Raw genomic sequence first — 26,393 nt, 5'->3', positions numbered from 1 at the left:
TTGGGGTTCTTGACCCAAAAGTGAGTTGCAGGTGGGTCGCAAGATTATTTTAGGGGGGGTCGTGGTATTGCCACCTGTATTTCTACGCTTCAGAGCTGGGCAGCCGGAGAGCAGCTGCTGTTAGCCAGGTGCTTTACCAGCAGCAGTGTAGAAGTAAGGATAGCAATCAGTGATGAGCTGCTAAAATCTTAACAACCGATTCCCTATAAAAAGTTCTGATTTAAGGGATGTGCCACAGTATGTATTTTTTGTACCAATAGGGTTACCATACGTCCGCATTTTCCCGGGAGGAATTTTTAAAATTTACCACCCAGACAGCGATTTAAGAACCTAAAAGCCTGACATCTCTGGGAAAATACAGATGTATGTTAACCCTACCTAAAGTTCTTTTTAAAAAAGATGGGCCTGAACTAGAAATGAGCTCCATTTCACATGTGTGGGTCCCCGCCACTCCCTGGGGGTGTGCTAGGGTGACCAGATGTCCCAATTTTATAGGGACAGTCTCAATTTTTGGGTCTTTTCCTTATATAGGCTCCTATTACCCCTTACCCCTGTCCCGATTTTCACACTTGCTGTCTGGTCACCCTAGGGTGTGCACATGTGTGGGTCCCAGCTGCTCCCTGCCCCCCTTCATTGAAGCAGGTGTGCAGGGTTAGTGCCCTGAGAACTGCAGGGCACCAGTGGACCTGGGGCTGGCTGCAGACAGGGGCGTGGAGCAGAGCTAGCTGGAGGCAGGGAGTGTGACATGGGCTGGCTGCAACAGGAGCTGGCTGTGGGCAGGTGGTGTAGACAGGCTGTGGCGGGGAAAGGGGCTGTGGCAGGGGTCGGGGGGTGGCAGGGGTTGTGGGCAGGGGCTGGCTGTGGGCAGGGGGCGGAGGAGTGGCAGGGGCTGTGGGCAGGGGCTGTGGCAGGGGGCAGGAGGGATGGCAGGGGTTGGCTGTGGGCAGGGGGTGGCTCTGGGCGGGGGAGGGCAGGGAGGGGCTGGCTCTGGGCAGGACGGATGGCAGGGGAGTGGCAAGGGCTGGCTGCGGGCGGGGGAGGGTGGCAGGGGCTGGGGCAGGGGATGTGGCAGGACAGATGGCAGGGGCTGGCTCTGGCCAGGGGGTGCAGACGGGCTGGCTGCGGGCAGGGGAGGGTGGCAGGGGCTGGGGCTGGGGATGTGGCAGGACAGATGGCAGGGGCTGGCTCTGGCCAGGGGGTGCAGACGGGCTGGCTGCGGGCAGGGGAGGGTGGCAGGGCAGGGGGTGCAGACAGGGGCTGGGGGCAGGGTGACAGGGGCTGGCTGCGGCGGGGGGGTGCAGGCAGGGGGAGTGGGAGGGGCGCAGACACTCACACGGGGAGAGCGGCTGGGAGCAGCCCGAGCAGCAGGACGCAGCCGGGGACCCACCAGGCAGCAGCAGGAGCCCCAGGGCCAGAGGTCCGAGGAGCAGCAGCAGCAACAGGGCCAGGAGGCAGCTCACATGCCTCCTGCAGCGCAGCACGGCGCCCCCTGGTGGCCGGGAGGAGGAATTACACCCTTCCCAGCCAGAGCCCATCAAAGCTTCCCTCGCAGGGAAGCCAGTTAACAAGCGGTTCTAAAACCGCTTCTAAATTTAACAACCGGTTCATGCGAACCGGCTCCAGCTCCCCCCTGGTAGCAATACCATTCCATCCCATCCTTACTTCTGTGCTTCTGCTAGCGGTGGCTATGCCTTCAGAGTTGGGCTCCCGGCCAGCCGCCGCTGCTGCTCTCCAGCTGCCCAACTCTGAAGGCAGCGCCCCACCAGCAGCAGTGCAGAAGGGTAGCAGTACCGCAACCCCTCCTACAATAACCTCATGATCCCTCCTCCACTTTCCAAACTCCTTTTTGGGTCAGGACCCCTACAATTACAGCACTGTGAAATTTCAGATTTAAATAGCTGAAATCATGAAATTTACTATTTTTAAAATCCTGTGGCCGTGAAATTAACCAAAATGGACCATGAATTTGGTAGGACCCTAGCCATAGGAAACACTTCAGAATATCTTGTAGCAAAGTGAGGGAATCAGTGCTTTTCATCTGTTTACCCATAGATGCACTTTTAAATCTTCATCTGCCAGTTTAGTTTTAGATGAGAAATTAATATTGACAATGTTATGTCACTCTTAATGTGTACACCTATTAATACTTATTTTTATCCTTTTTGCAGGTGTTTATTGGATTTGTGCTAAAGCAGTTTGAATACATTGAAGTGGGACAGTTCAGGTAAAATCAGACACACAAAATCTCTCTCTTTTCTATAGTAGGATTATGGGCTACAATCACACAGGTCAATTGAAGAGTTTGGGTTAATATCGCTTGTAGAATTTTACTGTTTCTTTGGCATGTCTGTTTTAAGAGAGGGAATGGATCTAGAGGAAATAACTAGCAGCTTTGAACTATCCCCTTGTCCCACTACCCCTATTATGTCTATTTTTTCAAAAACCTGCAGTGATTAGTTCTGACATCTCTAAGGCCACACATTTCCATTTACATCCATCCAAAGAGTAGTGTCTGTCCACCAAAGGAGGAGAGTTCCATTCTAGGCCATGTGTTTCCCATTCCCCTAATCCAGTGGTTCCAAAACTGGGGTTCGCAAAATGTTACAGGGGGTTCTCAGGGGAAAAATTCTCAGTGGCGGACAGAGCTGTCCCTAGGGATCCTGGGCAGCATGGGACCAGCAGCCTGGAGCCCCTGGACTTCCAAGAGCTAAGCAGATCAAAGCAAGCATAGCTATCACACTGAGGAGGTTTAAACTTCAAGACTCCTTATAGGAAATGGAAAGGGAGGTGGATATTTTTTGCTGTTTTTAAAATGAAATTGGCAGCTAGTATTATTTTTTTAAATTATTATGAACAGTTTTAAGCTTTGTTGTAACATGCATTGTTTGCCTGGACTGCTCAGGACCTGAATGCTTGTGTAGGAGGAACTCTTTGAGTTGGCTTCTTAAATACCTTCATGCTATTTCACATCTGATACACCTTGATGAAACATAGGAGTCTTGTCTTATAACAGGCTTATTCAAAGTGATACAAGCTACAAAAGTGAGATCTTGGAAGAATGTTGCCGTTTTCATAATGTAATAAAAATACTGTAATAATAATTAATAATTAATAACAAATAGTGTGTAATAAGCATGTCATAAAAACAAATTTTATATTTCCAAGATCACTGCTGTTATAATTTATACTCAGGTAAAGGAGAAAATCCCTGGAAATATTCATTTTTAGGAGGGAGTTTGCAAGACTTGACATTTTAGTGAAAAGGGTTCACAGGTTGTTAAAGTTTGGGAACCACTGCCCTAATCCCATGGGATCTTCTTCAAGGGGTTTGGGCACTATGTAATGGGAGGGGTTGGGGAGCAAAGTGCAAGAAATATAACCCTAATCTATATTAACTTGTACTACTTCTCCTGTATTGTGAAACACTCTCTCTCTCTCTCTCTCTCTCTTTGAGAGATTTCAGAGGGAATCTGTAATTTGGGGGAGTCCCTGGATCCATGCATTCTGGTAGTGAAAACTCTTTATTGATAGGTTTTGGCTCAGCAGTCACTTAGCATTAATTTTATATTGAAAAAATAACATTGGGAATGTTGTTTAGATTTTTAGTGGGAAATGAGAGCTGTGTGTGTTCTTGAGCCACATACTACTTTTGGAAGGAGAGGTAGGAAGGAAGGGAGTAGGGGATGTCTCGAGTATAGAGGAGTTTTAAAACGTTGGATTTTAATAAAAATATAAACTAACAAATATACTCAGAATAGTAGAGAGAAGAAAATAAGCAAGGAATCATTACATTAGAAACTATTTTTGTACTATGAACTCCCCTAAATTCATTTTGAAAAAAGCAGTTAAAATAAATGGGACATGCTGTAACAGTATTAAGCTACTCCAGAGCATGTATCACTGGGCTATTTATGCCCTGTTTTGGTGCCTGAAAACAGGATGCCTCCAAAGTGCCTTCTCTTAATGCATGTTTTATTGCTTACTGCCATTGCTTTCCAAAACGAATTTTAAAAATATCACTGTTGTCTCCAAATGATGCTTTGTTTCTGAACTGCCATTCCATTGTGATTGTTCAGCAGGAGTTCCAGTTTGATGTAGATTAGGAATGCCGGTTACTGCCTAAGTGGATAATAGACAACAGATGATCATTATTGTTCTAAGCAGAGTGGTTGGTTAATAGTAACTAGTTTGTTTTTAAGTACTGCAGTTTTCCCTACAGCTTTGATAAGACGTCAGCTTTTGTTATGCATGCATATGGTAGCTTGTAATCCATATTTTATTCCATTTTGTTAAACTGTCCATCAAGATTGTAACTTCCTGTTTTACATTTTTAATTATATTTAAGAGAACTTTTTTTAAAAATGGCACCTTGCTCTCATTTGTAACTAGTTGCTAGATCTTCAAAACCAGTGTATTACGATATATTGCAATTTTCACATTCTAGTTGCAAACAATTTTTAGCTATTTTTCCCCCTTCCCTTGTTTTTAATAGGGAATCTGCATGCAAGCAGCATCTGTTTCTTAATTCATCAGTTTAATCCCCACCTAAAAGTATGATGCCTCCATCTTCTCCTTCAAATCTTCCTTAAAACATTTCTTTTTTTAAGCCTACAAAATTCAGTTCCGCTGCCAGTCCCTCCCTTCTGGCCTTAAAGTCTGAATCTGAGTCAATTGTTAACAAAATAAGAATAAACACTAACCAGTCTTTAAAAAAAAAAAAAAATCACAACCAAGTGGAATTACGGTATAAACTTCACTTTGCTTGCTTTGTATTATATCTCATCCTCCAGTCTTCATCTACATGTTGGCTATCAGGTTATAAGCTCCTCAGCGCAGGGTCTTCCTGCTGCTTTGTAAAGCACCTTGCACACTTGATGTTTATATAAACATGATCTGAATGGCATTTCAGTGTTTCTGCTGTTTAACCTTCACATCCGTTTAAACAGATCTTGTTTTCATGAAATAAATCCTTCATAATGAGGCTTTTTTGAATTGTAATCCTTGATTTGCATTAGTTCTAATTCATATGAACAAAAACTTTATTAAGTGAGCTTATATTGAGAAATTCAATAAACATAACTTCTAAGGTCTGGTCTACACTATGGGGGGGGTCGAACTAAGGTACGCGACTTCAGCTACGCGAATAGCGTAGCTGAAGTCGAACTACCTTAGTTTGACTGACTTACCCGTCCAGACGCGGCGGAGTCAAACTCCGCGGCTCCAAGGTCGACTCCGCCACCGCCGTTCGCGGTGGTGGAGTTCCGGAGTCGACCGGAGCGCGTGGGGAGTTCGAACTATCGCATCTTGATTAGACACGATAGTTCGAACTCCGAGAAGTCGAACTCACCGCGTCGAGCCGCGCGGTAAGTATAGGCCTACCCTAAATAATGTCTTGTAGTAAAAAATGGGGAACAGAAATACTATACAGAAGCAGAAGAGTATGTTCATGAATTTTCCATGAAACATAAGCAGATTATTTTTCTACTGAATAGAACTGACCTGTATGTTTAATAAAGAGAAGGTAGTGTGTATTGACATTTTTCTTTTGTTCCAGGGAATCCGAGGCAATTATCCCTAATATATTTTTCTTCTTGGTATTATTGTCTTATGAGCGATATCACTCCAAACAGATAATTGGAATTCCTAAGATTATTCAGCTGTGTGATGGTATCATGGCCAGTGGAAGGAAAGCTGTTACACATGGTAACTTAAAAACCAAAACAGTGAAACTACTAACAATTTGCAATATACTAAAAAGAATATACTGTGCTGTGCTAAGGAATGCTGGGCTTATGTTGATCAGCCCAGAAAACCCTTGTATTGTTTTCTTGTATTTTTTCAAACTACATTTTTCACATATTAAACTAGTTCAAAGGTATGAACCTACTCCTGACAGAAAATATTATTTATCCCATTTCCACAATTATGCATAATTGGCTATTTTTGTTCAGAGCAATTAAGAAATTTGAGTAGAAGACAAGCTATAAATTAAGCATGTTGCTTGAGCTGTTTAGGTAAGATTGTATACTGTCTGCCTGGTTCTATCCAGTGATATCTGTCCCTTGCTTTTCTCGTAAAATGTTTGACTTAAAAATTGGTATGATGAAAAATAATTGTTGCTTTAAATTTGCAGTTACCGTTTTGTTACAAGGATATTGCGAATTGATACTTAACATGGCAACATAACACTTTTCTGCTACCTTTTTACAATACGTTGTTAGCACAGAAAAAAACAGACTTAGGCCTGGTCTACACTAAGAAGGGGGGTCGAACTAGGGTACGCAAATTCAGCTACATGAATAGCGTAGCTGAATTCGAAGTACCCTAGTTCGACCTACTCACCCGTCCAGACGCGGCGGGGTCGAACTCCGCGGCTCCCCTGTCGACTCCGCCACCGCCGTTTGCAGTGGTGGTGTTCCAGAGTCGACCGCAGCGCTTCCGGAGTTCGAACTATCGCGTCTAGATCAGACGCGATAGTTCGAACTCCGAGAAGTTGAACTCACCGCGTCGACCCGGAAGGTAAGTGTAAACCTACCCTTAGATTTTGATCTAAATGTCTGATTTTCATAGAATATCAGGGTTGGAAGGGACCTCAGGAGGTCATCTAGTCCAACCCCCTGCTCAAAGCAGGACCAATCCCCAGACAGATTTTTGTCCCATATCCCTAAATGGCTCCCTCAAGGATTGAACTCTCAACCCTGAGTTTAGCAGGCCAGTGCTCCCCCCACTGAGCTATCCCTCCCCCAGAATGTTCTGTGTGTGTATGGGTATATAAAATCAGAAAAAATTACTTGTATGCTACAACTGTGACAAAATTTCTGCTTGTAATGAGGATCTTTAGGAATTTTCTGTCTAATTTTAAAAGTAAAATAATAACGAAAATGGTGGCTAAACAGTATTTAATAGCAACATAATTATATTATTAAGGGCTTGTTAGTTATTTAAATAGTAGGTTAACACAGCTGTATTTTTGAAAGATTTTGATGAATCTAATTTGATATTTGCTTTATTTACCTTCCTTTTGGAAAAAGAACATTGGAAGCCTTTCCTTATTCCAGAACTGTTGGTATAAGAGATGCATAGGTTTTTACTGAGAAAGGCATGTCTTTTGAAAAATGTGTAAAATCCTGAAGGGGGGGTAATGGTCATCTGTCTCTAACTGTGACTTAGACTCGGCTTTAGTAGGGATGAAGGAACAAGAGATGTGGAAATGACTTAAGTTTTCCGCAAGTATTCATAGAAACATTACAATTTAAATGCTAGCTTTCAGCAGTAAAATTGCTGGGAGTTAGAACCTTTCTGTACTATTCAAAAATAACCTGTATTTAATATTGAAATATGAAACATCTTAATTTTAGCTATACCAGCTCTGCAACCCATTGTCCATGACCTCTTTGTATTACGAGGAACAAATAAAGCTGATGCTGGAAAAGAACTGGAAACACAAAAAGAGGTGGTGGTGTCAATGCTACTAAGACTTATCCAGTATCATCAGGTAAGATAAATTGACAGATTAATGTGCCTGTGTATGTTTTATAATGTGAATTATTTGTTAGACTGGCCAATAGGAGAAAATGGGGGAGAGAGTGCATAGGTAATTAAGGCTAAGATTTTGTCAGTTATTTTTAGTAAAAGTCACAGACAGGTCACGGACAATAAACAAAAATTCACGTGACCAGTCTGTGGCTTTTACTAAAAATAATGGGGGGAGAGAGGGGTTCACGTGAGGGATGACTGAAGCCCAGTGGGGGGAGGAAGAGAGCCTGAGCCCCACTGCGGGATCGGGAATGGCCAGCACCCGCCACTGCAGTGGCCATCAGCTCCAGGGCTCCAGTGGCTCAAAGCTCCAGGCTGCTCATGGCGGCGCCTCACAGCTCGGGGTGGCCCTTGCTGGCTAACAGCTCTGGCCCTGCCACCCCAGGGCTGAAGTAGAAAATGTCATGGAGGTCTCTGAAAATCACACAATCCATGACCTCCATGACATAATCTTATCCTTAGTAACAATCATGGGAATGCATAATTACATAGCTTTTTATGGAGACAACTAGATGATTGCTAGTCATTTACTTTTTATAAGATATAACTAAAGACAACTGAAAAACAGTAAGTTATGACTATTCGCCTAGTCATTGTTAGATGTCATTTTATCAATAGCCTAGATGGGTCTTGAAGAATTTTTCGGAGAACAGTGTAGAGGTTGTAAAGAGAAGTACCGAGAGACGTTCCAGGCGTTTGGGAGACAGAGGGGAAAAAAGCATAAAGGTGCTTGTGAAAGAAGTGATCTTGAATCTTTTTGCTTATTCCAGACACTTAATATAAGTGTAATACTTTTTTATTGAACTTCATCCAGTTGTGGAATGCTGCTCTCGTGTGTATTAATGTAAGGAATTTGCCTTTTTTGAGTACAATTGAAGAGGCAACCCTTTTTTTTTCTCTTCCAATTTAGTTAAAAAATAAGATTTGCCAGAAATTTGGATGTTATGTGTGTCAAAGTTCAGACTGAAATTCATTTCTGCAACTAAAATTTTATAGGTTGATAGCAGCAAAGAGTCCTGTGGCACCTTAAAGACTAACAGAGACGTATTGGAGCATGAGCTTTCGTGGGTGAATACCCACTTCGTCGGATGCATGTCCGTTGATAATGAATTTTATAGGTTGATAGTGAATTTATAGTTTTACATAACTAGTCATAAAATAGTGTTTGGATACATTTTTTGACATGATATTAAACTGTTATTCACATAATGTGTTCTGATATTATCTGATATTAACTATGTATTCACATATAGGTTATTTTTAACCTTTAGTGTTATGTAGAGTACAGGAGTTTCTAGCAAAGATCTGGACTATCCAGTATTAGGACCTGATCTTGCCAACTGCTCTACACAAGCAGACTCTGTGTCTGTGCAGAACTCCATTGACTTTAATGAGTTCAAAGTTCCATTCAGATAGAACAGCTTGCAAAATCAGTGTTTTAATATATGTCCCATTTCGATTCTTCCTTTCATTAAGACAGGAGCAAATACAGATACCCTTCTGATATATGAAGACTTTTACTTGCCAGCTACCAACGTTTTGCTTTTCTTCCCATTCCCCATGCGTTTCATCTCATACTCTATTCTTCCCACTATTGGACTAATCATTTGTAAATTTTGGCTTTGCAAAGCACAGAAAATTTTGCTTTTATTTGTTTAAAAGATTGGGAAATACCAGGTATTTTGGTCATCATAAAAGACCATATCTGAGAGAGAAACTTGTTCTTTTTATAAATTCTAGCCTGAAGTGAATTTTTTGCTATTGTCATAGACCTATATTTCATTTCTTCTCCTGGATTTACGTAGTTTTATTTCTTGTATGTGTAAAAATATCTAAGTGGAGCAGAGTAGGAATACTGTCTCTCTTACTCTGTTACATGAAAGGCGAGGTGAAGCAGAACAGTATATATATGATATTTTAGGATGATCTTAAATCATCTTTGTGAAACACCTTGCATAACTTTTTGGTTTGCGGGAAAATGATAGTTTTATTAACTGTTCCCTCCCTCAATTGTATTATTTAAATATGCCGTTTTCTAAAGTGCAGGTGTGTTTTTTTTGGGGTGGGGTTGGAATATTTTCTTCAGGTGCTGGAGATGTTCATCCTAGTACTACAACAGTGCCACAAAGAGAATGAAGACAAATGGAAAAGATTGTCCCGACAGATAGCAGATATAATTCTCCCAATGTTAGCAAAACAACAGGTTAGTATCTAACTTTGATTTTATTCTTGCATATCAATTTTGCTTTTATTACATGAAGCATGACTGTGTGCCTACAGTCTGCAAGTAAATATAATACTGGAAACTATTCTACTAAAATAGATTTGTATATATGAAAGACTTTGTAAATATAGCATTCAAGATAAGGCATCCCATTTATTCTTAATGGGGCTGATGATGATGAATAATTTCTGTATAATTTCATATGTACTTATAGATTGATGTCATTTTTTAAATTATTTTAAAATCACAAAAGACTAAATTTGTAGATAAACTATTTGTAGTGTCTTCTAATATATCTCAGCTTAGAGTTAAGTCCATAACTGCTTTGAGTCATGACCACTGTTCTGTTGTATAGCTAATCCAGCTCACCATGCTTACTATATGGTATCAAGTCTTTTTTCTTTACGTACAGAATGTTGTCATTGTTTGGCATTATAATCAGACAATATAATAGCTGTTCAGTGACCTTATTTTATAACCTATTGTAATGAACAAAATAAAAACTGTAATGAAATTTGTTTACTTGAAACTGATTTGGTCATCTGTAATGGCCTGTAACTTTATTTTTAATGTTTTTAAGGTACATTTTTAGATGTCTTTATTTTCTCTATTAAATAACTTAATCTGACAAAACTGCACTTATGTTGTCAGGACCTGGATCACAGGCAAAACTGACATTATCCGGACCTTATTGCACATTACTCCACGTAGGCAGATCCCAGCCGCTGTGGGGAGACTCATTGAAGTCCATTGGTGCAGAGTAATTTACAGGGTTGGAGACCTCATGAGCTGCATATAAGTTTGTCGCCAAACCTGAGATCTGTGTGCAAACTGAAGGCGGCCAACATATGAAGCTCAGTTTATTATTTGATTGCTGGTCCCTGGTTGTATTCCACACGTGGATGCACGTGTGTGCTATGCGTGAGAGTCTGGAAATTTTAACAGGCAGTGTCTGTTGGTCTGCACATGTGCAGTAGTTCTTGTGCTCCAGACTGATGGCATAAGAGGCAGTGTGGACCGACGCCTCTCCTGTTCTCCATACCCACCACATGGCCTGAGTCAGAATCTGTGTCCACAGATTTCTCCAGATTTTCTCTTTGATGCCCTGTAAATGGCTATTGTAAATAGTTTTATATTAGCATAGTTAGTGTTCTAATAAAGTGTAGCTTGTTCTTTCTGTGCACTGGGAACTGCCTCCTTGTGGCCTGGGACTGTGCCCAGGGGTTCAATAATACGTCTCCTGCCCTCGCTCCTTCTCTGTGAGCAACAATCACCAACACCATCTCTATTGCTTGGGCGAGACACATATTGGGATATCAATGGCGGAGCTCCAGGATTCCCAGCACTGGCTCCTAAATTTCTGCTGCTTAAGTCCAAGCAACGTGGTGCTCCCTTGTAATGAGGCCATCATGGAGCCAGCCATAGTGGTCTGGCATCCCCCAGCTCCTGTGCCCCCAGGTGTAAGAGGTCTGAGAGATGCTCTTTCATCCATACCCAAGGGACTGAATTTCTTTTCTCCAACCCAGCTCCAAACTCACTGATGGTACACATAGCCATAGGGAGAGCATGATGACAACCTCCCAAGACCACCACAGCTGTCAAGGGCTCAAAGAGGTTGGGCCTCTTGGGGGGAGTGTGGGGGAAAGGTCTGCAAATTTGTATCGCTAACTGTCAGACCTTGTTAGTGAAATATTATTTTAACAGTTACTCCAGGCTGGCTGACTTTAAAGACAAGCTTCCCTCTGGGGACAAAGCCCAATTTTAGTCCTTTGTAGAGGAGCGCAAGTTAGTGACTAAGACTTCTCTTTAAACTGTAGAGGATGCAGCGGACACAGCATCCAGTGGCTTGGTCACTGGCATAGTTATGAGGTGTGAGTCTTGGCTTCACTCTTTGGGGCTACTCAGGAAGGTCTAGAACACCATACAGAACCTCTCTTTAGACAAGTCAGATTTGTTTAACAAGAAAATAGATGAGTCCCTACACTTGTTGGAAGACTCAAGGTCGACTCTACGGTCCCTGGGAATTTACACCCTAATCCCCAGTAGAAAACATCAGACACAGGTGTATAAGCCAAAGCCACCCCCTCTACAGATGTTGTACCACCAGTGTCCAGATGAGGCTCTACTTAAACATCAGAGGGTTCAGAGGCCTCAGTGTTCAGCCCCCTCTGCTACCATGACTTCTGCCCATTCCCAGCCATCTGCTACGGGCTACTTTTGATGCCTCAGTCGAGATTCACCTATCACTATTGATGCCACCCACTTCTACCTCCCTTCTCTGTGGGGACCATCTCTTGCTTTTTGCCTACAATTGGGACTCAGTCACAGCATACAGTTGGGTCTTGGAATATTCTTGATGGATAATTTCTAGGTTTCTCACCCTCCCTCCCCACAAACCCACTTCCTGGTCCATTTCAGGAACCACTCTCACTAGGTGTTTCTTCAACAGGAGGCAGACTCCCTTTTTCATCGAGGGGCAATAGAATGAGTGTCACCTTGGTATCATGGGGACATGTTCTATTCCCTATATTTTAGTCCCCAAAAAGATAAAGTGGAGACCAGTCTGGACTCTCAACAATTAAACATCTTTTTTCAAAAGCCTACATTCAGAGGTTACTCTAGCATTGATAGTCCCCTCCCTATGGAAGGGAACATGGTTCACAGCTCTCAATATGAAGGATGCTTATTTTCATGGTAAATATTCATCCATCTAACATCAATTGGTTTTGATTGGATCAGAAACACTTCCAGTTCAGAGTCTTTCCCTCTGGACAAGCAACAGGACGCAGAGTATTCACAAAGGTTTTCTTTGTGGTGGCATCCCAAATGAGACAATTGACTCCTGGTGGGTCACTCTAGCCAAGAGGTCAGGTTGGCAACTTTGTTCCTGTTCCATCTTCTAGCAGCACTGGGTGTCTGCATGAACAAAGAAAGTCTATTTTAACATCCACACAGACTCTAAACTTGATTGGGGTAATACTGGACTCCATTTCAGCAAGAACTTTCCTCCCCATGGAAAGATTTCAGTTAATAAGTAATCTGATAGTCTTTGGTCTGTGAGTAATTTGTGCTATGGTCAACATATGCCTTGCTCTTCTAGGCCATATGCATAGGCCGTGTGCACTTATGTGGACACTGTTCTCCAGGCTTCATCTATGATGCTTGCAGGCCTGGCTTCAGTCAGTCTACTCACAAGACAAGGATCACATCAACACCAGAGTGACTGTTCCCACCAGGGTCATTGCCTCTCTTACCTGGTGGTCGGATTTGGAATGAATCAGAGTAGGCATCCTCTGCAAGACTCCCTCCCTCTGTGTCACCATTGTAACACAGGCATCCCTTCTGGGTCGGGGTGCTCACCTGAACAACCACACCAGACAAGGTACCTGGACCCCATCGGAGGCCAGACTGCTTTTCATTCTACTAGAACTGAGAGCAAGCAGGAGTTTTTCCCATTTATGCATTCAGTGTATAACCAAGTAATGTCAAACAACATCACCACTGTCTTTTACATAAAGAGGGTGAAGCAAGATCTCTTCTCCTCTGTCTAGAAGCAGTAAGGCTTGGGAACTGATGCATCAGAAACTGCATCACCATCCAAGCTGCATACCTTCTGGATGCTCAAAACTCTTTAGCGCAAAACCTGAGTAGACGCTTCTCTGCAGAAGTGGAATATACACAGCTCTGTCCTGAGTGAGATATTCACTCTGGGGAACACCTCATGAAGATCTCTTTGCGTTCCAAATGAACAAAAAACTTCCCCTATATTGCTCCAGATGTGAGCTATAGGTCACAGCACACAGGGCAATGCTTTCTTGTTGTCATGGAGGGACAAACTCAGATATGCCTTTCCTCCCATTCCCCTGCTACCACAGGTCTTGAAAATGACTCTCTCTCTATTATGATGAATCTTTTTCTTACGAGGCAACTTACCCAGACAGTTTTGGTTCCTGTGGAATTTCAGAGAATATCTGTCTGCCTATCAGGGTCCACCCCTTCCCGGCTTTCCTAAATCAAGAAGGGGAAAGAATCAGACACCCCAGTCCAGACTCATTCCTCCTCATGGCTGATGTTTGGAGGGGCATCAGAATTAGACCGTTCTTGTTCAGCACCTGTCCAAGCTATCCTTCTCAAAGTAGGAAAGATTCAACTAGGACCTGCTACCTAGCTAAATGGAGACATTTCTCTACCTGGGCTCAGCATGATTGGCCTTCCCCAAGCAGTGCAGATATTCTAGCTGTCTTTAACAAAACTCATATATTTACATTTAGCTCACTATGATGAGCTAGAAAGCAGCAGATCAGTGTTTGGAGACAGAAGCTGCAGCACTGACTGTTCTGGAATTTAAGGACACAGCACGTAAACCAAAGCAAGGTTTAAGAGCGACAGATGGTGAGGAGAATGGGAGGGGAAAAGGTTAGTTGTGAGCTCCCCCTTATCAGCCTGTGTTAATTGCAGGAGTAATATAGCTTTGCACTGACAGTAAAAGCTGTGATCAGTGCCTTCCTATCTCCAGTAGATAGATGTTCCAGTTTTACGTTCCTCCCAAAGGTTATTTCTGAAATCCATGTCAATCAAACTGTCTGCTTAAGTGTTTCTTTCCCAAAGCCCCATGCCACTGCTGAAGAGTGAAGACTTCATACCCATGGCGTCAGACAGGTTTGGTCCTTTGCAGGTAGACCACCCAGACCCACAAGAAAATCACCAAGGCCATTTCTCACCATAATAGAAAGATTGTGAGGATACTATATCCTCTTAGAAACTCTAAATGGATTTCTGGATGCATCATCATGCGCTACCAATTAGCACATCTCCCTCCACCTGGCAGGGTAGAGGGTATACTCTGCCAGAGCACAAGCTGCTTCTACAGGATCCCTGCAGGAAGCATTAAAACTGGACATACACAGAGCAGCTACCAGGAGTTCCATTCACACATTCACAAAACATTATGCACTAGTTCAGTCCTTTGCTGCAGTGGGAACTGTAGTACTTCAAGCGTCTTTGCTGTCAGCAGCATCACATCTCTCTCCAGTCTGAGTACTGCTTGTCATGTGTGGAATGAAGAAGAAGGTTACTTGAGTGTAACTGGAAGTGCTTCAAGATGTATGGTCCCTATCTGTATTTTGTTACCCTCTTTCCATCCCTTCTGCTTCAGGTCGTATTAGTTGGCATCCTTTCATCTGTGAGAGGTGGTGGGAATTGAAGCCTGTGATGTAGACGGTTTGCAATGTCTCATGTGACTGAATAGTCTAATCCGAGATTTGCACGATCTTTGTCAGTTGTTGCAAATATATGGGAGCTGCTTGCTTCCTATAAGCTCTTTTCTCTTCAAGCTATAGGAGCCAGCTCCTGTCATGGACTTTGATGCCCTGAGGGAGACAGTGGCACCACTTGTTACGCTCACTTGCCAAGGTTTCCTATCGGTCAGGATCAATTCTCAGTTCCTTCATATCTCGTTTGCCTGTGTTTTTATAGTGAAGCTTGGGACGTCTTGTTATTCTTGTTCCCTATGATAGCTCCCCATATAACATGTCCTTGGGTATGCGTCCATCTTCCAACCAAGCAGATGGCCCAACCAGCGCAGTTGTTTTTGCTTGAGCAGGGCTGTCACACTTGGTAAATTTGCCCTTTGCATTGGTGACTTTATCTTGTCATTTGGTGTGGAGTATGCGTGTAACAGGGTGCTGGCTAGGAGAAACAAGCCAGGCCCCTGTTAGCCCTGTTCCAGAGGAAAAAGGGTTAGTTGGGCTGGCTGAGAGGCCACGCCCTAATTACCAAAGGGGATCCACCTGCAGGCCTGGGTAGCCAGCTTGCCCTATAAAGCTGGCTAAGAGACAGGAAGGGTGGTGGTGGTGGGGAGACAGGAAAGGGAGGAGCATGGACTCTAGATCCCTGCTGGCTGGGAAGCTAATAATCTCCAAGAGTGTTGGTCTCTGTAAATGTAAATAGTAGGTGATGGAACGGACACAAACAATAAAAGGACACAGGTGCTGCACCTCGGTTGGTCTCTGGGTGTTTTTGGGGCCTAGGCCGGAGAGGGCCAGGTTACACATGGGGGCTTGTCCGGGATTTGACACCAGCAACTGTGGTTGGCGACCCTGGAGATGGAAGAGACCCTAAAATGACTGATGAAGCAGCAGGAGGAGATGCAGCAGGCCCTGGTCAATGTCCAGTTGTCCCAGCAGACTGAGAAGCAGGCCTGGAGCATGAGCAGAACTACTGTGCATGTGTGGGCCAACAGACACTGCTTGTTAGAATTTTCAGATTTGGGCACATGGCACGTATGCACACCCATGCATGGAATACTGATAGAGACCAACTTCATTTTCTGTGTTCATACTGAAAACTTGCACACTTTGTTAAGCTTCCCTGTTACCCCCGAGTACTGAATCACCACTTAAATATTAGCTTCAGTGTGCACCTTAGAGTATTTTGTAAGATTGAGGATAGAGGTTATGACAGTCTATTCCCCAATTTTTTCTAGTTAATTTATTTTAAGCATTTGGCAGCTCTTTGTTTATAGTCAGCATCATTTCCCCTTTTTAGATGGGTTTTTCTCATAGCAAATGGAAGAGGTGTTTAAAAAAAATATAAGAAAATGTGGTAGTAAAACTACAAAATTAGCACTTGGGGGGCAGGCATACTATCTGAAATGATTTCTAACTCAGGTTTCAGATTGATGACCCTTTTAATGCGTGCCTTCCCAGTAACCACAATTGCTTTTAGATGGAGCCAAAACCAAAATAATTAGCTTTTGGGCAATTGTTGACCAAAGTGTGTGTGTGTGAGATACATACATATACATATACATGTATGAACGACAGACCTCAAGAAAGCTTAAATATATATACACACACACTAAACTTTGTTATAGTTTTTAATTTAAGCTTTCTTGAGGTCTGTCATGTTCTGCATAGCAATGGCTGCACCTGCTTTTAACATTCACCCCTTACGGGTTTTCTAATCTCTCTTGGTTATCAAACTGAAGTGCAGCATTATTGCATGGGAAACATACATGTATCATACTAAAAATAATCAAGACACAGAGGTGTTCTTTGTTTTTGCTGTTGTGTTCAATGGTGAATATAAAATTTTTTCCTTTCTTTTGAACAGATGCATATAGATTCCCATGAAGCTCTGGGAGTATTGAACACTTTATTTGAAATTTTGGCTCCTTCATCCCTCCGTCCAGTGGACATGCTTTTAAGAAGTATGTTTGTTACTCCCTGTACAATGGTAAGTGACCAGTGAAGGAGATTACACTACCTGTTTGATGTTGAAGCCTTTAACGCATTTGTGGCTATATCATACACATTTCTGACTATCCTCCACTCTGTCTGTCTATCAAGACAGTTCAGCATTTTCATATATGGCAAAACAGTAGTGAGTGTTCTCTTAATCCTCTGCAATGTGTATGTTTCTGTTCCCAGATCCTGCTGAAGTTAGTTTGGTAACATATTCAGAAATAGGGAAGAACTCACTAGGAGGACTAGTTTGCCTTTGGATAGGTCATTTTACTTGTAATTCAATGGTGAAGAATGGGGAGCCTCCTGATGTAAGAGCAGTTCCATAACCTGGTTTATGAATAGAGCCCTACCAAATTCATGGCTATGAAAAACACATCACAGACCATGAACTCTGGTCTTTTGTGTACTTTTACCCTATACCCCGATATAACACCACCCGATATAACACGAATTCGGATATAACACGGTAAAGCAGCGCTGGGGGGGTGGGGGGGGGCTGCGTGTTCCAGCGGATCAAATCAAGTTAGATATAACGCAGTAAGATTTTTTGGCTCCCGAGGACAGCGTTATATCAAGGTAGAGGTGTACTATACCAATTTCATGGGGGAGACCAGAGTTTCTAATTGGGGGTCGTGACCCAAAAGGGAGTTACAGGGAGGATTGTTGTATTGCCACCCTTCTACACTGCCTTCATAGCTGGGTGACTGGAGAGCAGCGGCTGTTGGCTGGGCACCCAGCTCTGAAGGCAGTGCCCTGTCAGCAGCAATGCAAAATTAAGGGTGGCAATGCCATACCATGCCACCTTACTTCTGCACTGCTGCTGTCAGAGATGGGCCACCAGAGAGTGGCGGCTGCTGACTGAGGGCCCAGCTCTTCAGGCAGCAGCGTAGAAATAAGGGTATAAGGGAGGCAATACCATACCTTGCCGTCCTTATTTTTGCGGTACTGTTGGCGGCAGCTCTCCCTTCAGAGCTGGGCTCCTGGCCAGCAGATGCTGCTCTCTGGCCACCCAGTTCTGAAGACCGTGCCACCACCAGCAGCAGTGTAGAAGTAAGGGTAGTAGTACCCCCCCCCCCAATAACCTTGCAACACCCCCACCCCCACACAACTCCTTTTTGGGTCAGGACCCCTACAATTACAACACCATGAAATTTCAGATTTAAATAGCTGAAAAATCCAATGACCATGAAATTGACTGTGAAAATGGACTGTGAGTTTGGTAGGGTCCTGTTTATGAATAGGTAAATCTGCTTTTCTCATGCAGAATTTTAAACTCTTTTTTTAGTTGAAATATTAAGGTGTTACAAAGCAAGATTCCCCCCTAGTATTTAATTTTTTAGAAAGTATGGAGTTTTTTTGTGAGAACTGTATTCACAAAAGTGTTGCAGAAGTACACCTTCCCCAGATCACACAGCACTGAGCGCTCTCAAAGCCAAACTGATTTCCAGGAGCTATCATCAGCTTTCAGCTCTTGGGAGCCATGATAGTGGCAGAAGAGAAGGTAGAAAACTTTACCTCATATATGTTCACTTCTTTGAACAAACATCTTTATGAGTGATCTTTTATAAGATCTAATTGTTGTCAGTTCTCCATTACATTATTGCAGTTGTTAATCTCTTAATCTGCTGCATTTTTCTGTTTTGTGTTGTTTTTTTTAGGCATCAGTGAGCACTGTTCAGTTATGGATATCTGGTATCCTAGCTATCCTTAGAGTTCTGATTTCACAATCAACAGAGGATATAGTTCTATCTCGTATTCAAGAGCTTTCTTTCTCCCCTTACTTATTGTCATGTCAAACAATTAACAGGCTAAGGGATGGGGAGAATAATGTACCCACACCTGAAGAACAAATTGAGCTGAAACAGGCTAAATATCTGCCTGAAGAGACATTTTCTAGGTATGTTGTCTTCTGAATCTATAGGTTTTTTTTAAAAAACTTTTGGTGAAGTATTAAGTATTAAAAGAGTGACAAGTGATATGGAAACATAACATTTATATTTACCTGGATGCTACCTGGAGTGGACATGGGGCGGGGTGGATTTAAGGTTGGATGCAAGGTTGAGGGATAGAATGGGATGCAGTGCTGATGGATGTATTACGTAGGATGGAGGTGTGTATTTTTGTTTAACAATTTTGGGCTGTTTTGGTTTCTTTCCCCATGCTGAGGTGAAAAGTACCACTGATTTCTGTGGGACCAGGATTTCACCCTGGGAATTGACTCTTCCTTCTCCCTTACTTTAGCTTGTAGTCTCCATTGTTGCCTCAGTGGCATATGGGTGGGATGAGTCAGGTGACTTCCCCTCCTGTGCATGTGAAAGGGTGAAGAACATGGGAGAGGAAGATCAGCTTTCTTTTAAAAGGATAGGTTGTAATCTAGAGCCTTCTGAGGGTGAGAGACTTACTTATGCAAAGTAATTCAAGAGAGATTTTGGATGTGGTTGAGTTGGAAATACCGTACTACTGCAGGGGGAAGGAATTAAGATAGGATTTTATTGCTCCAGGTGAGGATTAAGACCCTTATGAGAAGATGTTTTTATCCATACATTAATTTGGGGAAGCAGGGAGGAGTTGTGATTTGGCGTAACATTTGGACTGGAAATCCTACTGTATATGAGACTTCCTAAGAGAAGGATTGGGGAATGGTTGTGGAATGGATTGTTAGTCTGATTCAGGTTGTTGTGTGGGTTTTTTTTTTTTTAGCTTTCTTTGGTGGCCTTTATTTGGGTGACTATATTCCTTTGATCACAGTGATGCCTTACGTTAGGAATCATAGAATCATAGTCATCTAGTCCAACCCCCTGCTCAAAGCAGGACCAATCCCCCGACAGATTTTTACCCGAGTTCCCTCAATGGCCCCCTCAAGGATTGAACTCACAACCCTGGGTTTAGCAGGCCAATGCTCAAACCACTGAGCGATCCCTCCCCCCTTTAATATGTATAGCTGATAGAGAAAGGGGAGTCTTTGGTTATGAAGACTTGGGGTCTTTCATGTCTGTGGTGGTGGATGGGAAAGATTTTGTGTAAGGTGGAAGCCTGTTGTGAGTGGCTTAGTCTCTTGGAAAGATGTAGCACATTGGGTAGGGTTCTAGGTGTTTGACTCATGTTGATTGCAAGGATGGTGATTAATGAAACAGTGACCATCTGTCATTTGATGGCAGATGAGGTTTTGCATAACTGAGACCTGGACCCTTAAACACATTGCAAATACTCTGCTTTAATCAATTTTTATGCTAGAAAATGAGTCTGAAAGCTGGAGCTGAGATTTTTTTCCTTGTGGGTAGAGGCAGCAAGAAGAACTTTAAGGGGAAAGTTTTAAAGTGAGGCACTGTTAAACAGGATTGTATTTGGTTCAGGTCAACCTGCTGAAACCTGTTAACGCAGTAGTAAAAACCTTGGTTGGGACAGATAGGAAATAAGCTGTGTTTATTTTCCTGACTCTGTTGTGTGGGATTTTTTTTTAGGTTCTTGTTACAGTTAGTGGGCATTCTATTGGAAGATATTGCTACAAAACAGTTGAAAGTGGACATGAATGAACAGCAGCACACTTTCTATTGCCAAGAGTTGGGCACATTGCTTATGTGTTTAATACATATCTTCAAATCAGGTAATAGTCCCAAAATGAGTTGTGTTGTGCCATGATGACAAGAAAAGAGTTCTTTTCAGTTCTGAATCAGTTGTTTAATGAGTTTAAAATCTGTTTAGGTTGAGAATATTGGCTGCATATAAAATGTTTTCTTCTCACAAGCTTGTGTCCATGTCAGAACCCAAAGTCTTTCTTTTCCTTTAGACTTTTTATTGTATACGCAGCTTCAAGACCTGTTTTCAGACTCTACCCTTTTAGCAGCGCAGACTATAACTGGTGACCTTTCATTCGTTAAACATTGTACTTTTAAATGTCCAAAAGAGCTCCAGCTGAGAAATGCAGTGTGCATCATTACTCTTGGGTTGGATTTCCTCTCACCTTCCCCAGGGGTCTCAAACTCAATTTATCTTAGGGCCAGTGCCAGTCCTCAAATCTTCCCAGTGGGCCAATAATGTCACCGAAGGTGGTGGTCAGAAAAGAAAATGTTTATATTGTATTTTTTATTTCGAATTTCTTAGATTAATAACTGTCATAAAACTTTATAGAATTCTTTGCCTGCCAGAGAGCTTTTAGTGTTTGCCAGATGAAAAAGGAACATACTCTTCACCTCATAGAGAGCAGACCAGCAGAAAATGGTCCCTGGCCAAATCGCTCTCATTGGTGCCGGCCGCACCGCAGTTCAGCACTTATGACTAAGGCTACGTTTTAGTCATGGGTGTGTTTAGTAAAAGTCATGGACAGTTTATGGGCAGTAAAAAAAAATTCACGGCCCATGAGCTGTCCATGATTTTTACTATATACCCCTGACTTAAAACTTTGGGGGGGCTTGAGGAGAGAGAGAATTGGGGACTGGGGCAGGTTCCCTACCCGGCTCCTGGGAAGTGGCAACCTCCAACTCCTAGCTTCACAAGCTGCTTCCACTCGGCTCCAAGCCCCGGTCCTGCAGCTCCCATTGGCTGGGAACTGCAGCCAATGGAAGCTGTGGCAGAGGTGCCTGCGAGCAAAGGCAGCACGTGAAGCGAGGAGCTGAGGGAGGGGAGTTCCTGTCGCTTTTCCAGTGAGCCGCCCCCCCCCCCCACACACACCCAAAGTCCTGCTGCTAGGGTCAAGGGTACCCAAGACTGCCCTAGCAGCAGCTGGTGCGACTGGCCCAGGGGCTGCCTGAGCTGCTCAGGCAGCTCCTGGGCCAGCTACATGGGCCGCTGCAGAAGTCATGGAGGTCACAGAATTCATGACTTCCGTGACCTCTGTGACAAACACTGAGCCTTACTTTTGATACTCTGGGCACCTCCGGCACCACCTGCACGGCGGCTGCTGCTGCTGCCGGAACCCAGCGCTCTGCTGCGGAGTATAAGGGCTCTAAGCTGCCCCGCTCCACCACTGCACCATCTACAGTGCTAAAGGAGACGGCACCAACAACTGCTCTGATTACGATGCTGCAGCCAAATGCTGCTAGCACAACAGCGCCGACAGACTGCACTCCTGATACAATTGGCACCTCACTCTTCGGCAACGAAGCTCTCTGCACCAGAAGGCTCTGTTGGTCTCCCTGACTGTGGAGCTCCCTCTTTTGGGCACCGATGTCTCACTGGGGCCGTCAGTACTGGAGCAACAGTTATCTCCAATAGCACCACCGTTCTTGAGCGATGAAGATGAGGAGGTTGAAGGGGTATTCTCCCCCTCACTATTCCTCCCTGATCAGAACACCTATGGCAGCTGGACCATTAATATCACAGTCCACATATGGGACCACCCATGACCTTCTCTGGGCACTGGCCATACTAGGATCCCTGGAGGTCTTACAGAAGGCACTACAGCAGGTGGCCCAGCCCATATAGGGAAGATGCTGGATCCCTGCCTCCACCCTTGGAGACTGTAGCTACTGAGACAAGGGATGAACTCATGGCAGAGCAGGAAGAGGACACTGTTCCTAACACCTCACCAGTACACTGGACAAGACAATTATGCCCTCCACCCCCAACCACTGCAGATGACTTTAACCACTTCCAAGATTTATTCAAAATAGTGGTCCCCATTCCCTAGTCCCATAGAAGAGACCTATTCCCTGGCCCCACGGGGCAATTTTATTCTCTCCACTCCTCACTTACTGCTTATTCCAACTAAAATTTTTATTTATTCTTTATATTTAATGATTCATTTTCATCAGTAAAATAATAATTGAAACAAACATTCATAAAACTGAACAATTATATTTATATATATATATATATATAAATATATATATATATATAATGGGAAAAATAAAAAAATATTGTGTCACTCAATGAAAATGCTGTTCAGGCCCGCAAGAAATCTTTATTCTGCTCTTTAGTGACACCATGAGAGAGAAATGAAAAAATCTAATACCTAATATCAAGGATCAGTTTCATCTAGGACCACAAACACTATTCTGCACTAATAACAGTATGTTTGTCATAGGCTGCCACTACAGGGCGGTATGAAGGTTATTTGTATGCCTTAACTATGCACTTTCATGACTTAATAGATTTAGAATTATCCTAAGTTTAACCTTAACCCTGAATTTCCCAGGTTTGTAAAGCTTGTTTTTGTTGTAATTATCACAACCTTGTAATTTTTGTTACCCTTAAGTTGCTGACATATATACTTTTAACTTAGCTGCATTTTAATATAGTTTATGTCTGGGAATATAAAAATGTACTGTCAAACTTGCGTATTATGGTGTAGCCGGATATTGCCCTTACCCCTTTTCCATAGCCTCTGTGCTATATTGGTTCAGAATGTGAGCTCTTTGGGAGTGCAGAAATGTATTTTTCTTTGTGTATGGCTGTTAACACACTGTGAGTACTACTGAAACTAACAGATTACAGTTTCAAGGTTTCAGTAGATTATTGTAAACAGATAGGATAAATAGAGGACAAAGCTAAGGTAGATATCTTTAATAGCTATGTGCATCACCATGTCCAGTCACTAGATGTCACACTTACTACACATGCAAGTAGCTAGAACGGGTTGGTAGTAGTTCGGGGATGATATTACTAATAGAAAGTAAGTACAACATGCATTTCTGGATTCTGATATCGTCTCCTTGTGAGACATTTGCACTGTTCCTCTCTTCCTCCAAATACCGGAGGCAGTTCAGACTTGTCCACATGGCTCTGGGACTTGGCCTGTGGCCTTTACGGCTTCACTCTGGTGCTCTGATTCTGACCATGCAAACAGAGCAGCACTGCAGAGTTCCTTTGTTATCCATTGCTATTCTAGAATTTATAGTTGATTCTGCAGCAGCAGTAAGAAATCGATTCCCCTCCCCCCACTCTTCTCTGTTTAAGAGTACCAAAGGGGCTTTGTTACATGAATAGTTGTTCTCTGAGCTCCTCCCATCTATTTATTTCCCTTCCCCAGTTGTGGCAAAAGGGATAAAAGGAGCAAGCTGAAGGACAAGAGGTCACAGAAGGAGAGCTCTGCCACAACTGCTTCCACCTGCAGACCATTACTCAGCATACAGAGCAAAGATTTTCCCCCCTCATTTAATAGTTTTGCTTGTTGCACAAAGCTTTACATCCAAGTCCTGTAGCCACTGCATTATTACAACTGATTATCTGAGCCTGGTCTGCATCTGAAACATAGACTGACCTAGCTACATCACTCAAGGATATGAAAAATTCAAACGCCTGAGAAATATAGTTAAGCCGACCTAACCTCTGGTACTGACACCAAAAGAATGGACAAATTATTCTATCAACCTACCTGTCACCTCTCCAGGGGCTGAATTTACTGCAGCAATGGAAAACCCTCTTCCTTTGCTGTAAGGAGTGTCTATACTACAATGCTACAGTGGCATAGCTGCGACACTTCAGCTTTGCTGCTGAATCACTTGTAGTATAGGTGTAGCCTGCAGAACACCCTCAATAGCTATCTAGGCAGAGAAGTCTACCAACCTCCCACTTTAGTCCCTACCCAAAGGAGCCTACATTCTATCTTCCTTTGTAAGTATAGTAGCTAACACAGTGAGGTTCTGATTTTGATTGGGGCCTCTGCGCACTACCTCACTACAAATAATGCACCCTGGCTAATCAACAATTTCAGGAAGAATAAAATATTGATACATGTGACTTTTATAATGTTTACTATAACTAAGATGTACATCTGTGGTGTGATTTAATTACTTTAGTGTTATGTTTTTTAGACTGAGGTCTAGAGGATGGGATCGGAGGCTGAGAGCCAAGAAGTCCTCAGTTTAATTCCAGTTCTTGTCATTGGTTTGCCCTGTGACCCTGGACAGTCATTTAATATTTCTGCTTCTATATCCCCATTTATAAATGGGGAAAATCTAATTTATTTTAGGTGTCCCTCAGGAATGCTGAGGGTTAGGTTGCTTGGTTGTAAATGAAGCAGTTTAAATTTTCCAAATACTGTGTAACTGATGAGGGTTTTTTTAAATTTTCTCAGTACAAATGGTAGCATATATGGTTCCCCTTAATGTATGTGTGTTTGTTTTCAGGGATGTTCAGAAGAATCACAGCTGCTGCCAGCAGGCTTTTTACAGGAGATGGATCTGATGGTAGTTTTTATACCCTTGAGAGTCTGAGTGGTCTTGTTCAGTTCATGATTCCCACACACCCTTCTTTAGTGCTCCTCTGGTGTCAAATCCTACTTCTTGTCAATTACACTAACTACAGCTGGTGGTCAGAGGTGCATCAAACACCAAAGTAAGGCTGTTTTTAATATGAACTAAGGGTATGCTGTTATAAGACTGTCTATCATACTGATTTTTAATTTCTTCAGTTATTTAAAAGACTTTAATGTAGCTTATATGAATTTCTCAGCTGTTAAGAATTTGAGTACTATATGCGTTAGAACCACTTAAAGAAATTACTGTACTTGTAAAGGAGTGTGTACCATCTTTGCAGTGTTCAATGAGGTCAGTAAAGTCTGACTACTTTAGACCAAGAGAGAGAGTGTATTCCATACTTGATGGCACGTCAGGTAGAACTCCCTGCCAGTTGTTCTCTCCCCTTTTAAAAGGAGGGGATTCCACCTTGAGTGCCTCTGATTACAACTGTGGAAATACTACGTTGGGGAAAGGGCTGTCTTATCAGATCCGAGGATGCTTATGGCTTTATAGGTCAATATCAACATCTTATTTCACCCTCCAACTGCTACACAACAAGTGCAGATCATGGAGCACTGGTGGAGTATATTAATGGAAAGATCTATTCACTAAGCAGCCATTGCATAACAAATCCTCTCTTTTGAAATGGTCTGTTTCCAAAGGGTCTTATAAAATAGTATCTGGTAGACAGGTAGAGTACAAGCATTGCATTGTCTAGACTCTGAGTGACAATGGATGACAGTTGTGAGATCTGTAACTGAAAGAAAAGACCCCAAACATAGTCAGATCTAGATTAGAAAAAGTGGTCTTGGCCCTAGCTGCAACTTGATTGTCTGAAAGAAGCAAATTACAAAATTGAATAACAAGCTGTGGGACATACAGTATCAGTTAAGAATCATAGAATATCAGGGTTGGAAGGGACCTCAGGAGGTCATCTAGTCCAACCCCCTGTTCAAAGCAGGACCAGATTTTTACCCCATATCCCAAATGGCCCCCTCAAGGATTGAATTCACAACTCTGGGTTTAGCAGGCCAATGCTCAAACCACTGAGCTATCCCTCCCCTCTATGAGGGGGCTAATAGAACTTCTGTCAGTTCTTCTTGTTGTTTCCCCCAGTTTACCAGCATCAGCTCCCTTTTATCTGGATTGGGTGTCTGTCTTAGCCCAACACTGGATTAGATGTTCAATCACTGTAGCTGCATGGAGAGA

General features: G+C 42.9%; 1 protein-coding gene across 7 annotated transcripts in view; it reads left to right on the top strand.

The window, feature by feature from the left end:
* The window catches only part of HTT (huntingtin), a 194,174-nt gene that overhangs the window by 94,979 nt on the left and 72,802 nt on the right, over nucleotides 1-26,393 (top strand). For all 7 annotated transcript variants that reach the window (XR_005599204.1, XM_039540905.1, XM_039540908.1 and 4 more), the window contains 8 exons: nucleotides 2,169-2,224; nucleotides 5,555-5,703; nucleotides 7,359-7,495; nucleotides 9,623-9,739; nucleotides 16,874-16,996; nucleotides 18,666-18,904; nucleotides 20,469-20,611; nucleotides 25,074-25,281. Coding sequence is in view for 6 of the 7 variants with exons in the window: in XM_039540905.1 (XP_039396839.1) it covers nucleotides 2,169-2,224; nucleotides 5,555-5,703; nucleotides 7,359-7,495; nucleotides 9,623-9,739; nucleotides 16,874-16,996; nucleotides 18,666-18,904; nucleotides 20,469-20,611; nucleotides 25,074-25,281 (1,172 nt within the window). In the remaining variant the exon portion in view is untranslated. The remainder of the gene's footprint in view (nucleotides 1-2,168; nucleotides 2,225-5,554; nucleotides 5,704-7,358; nucleotides 7,496-9,622; nucleotides 9,740-16,873; nucleotides 16,997-18,665; nucleotides 18,905-20,468; nucleotides 20,612-25,073; nucleotides 25,282-26,393) is intronic.

The sequence above is a fragment of the Mauremys reevesii genome, linkage group 5 (genome assembly GCF_016161935.1).
Source record: "Mauremys reevesii isolate NIE-2019 linkage group 5, ASM1616193v1, whole genome shotgun sequence".
Taxonomy (NCBI): Eukaryota; Metazoa; Chordata; order Testudines; family Geoemydidae; genus Mauremys; species Mauremys reevesii.
This window is presented reverse-complemented; position numbering and strand designations above follow the sequence as displayed.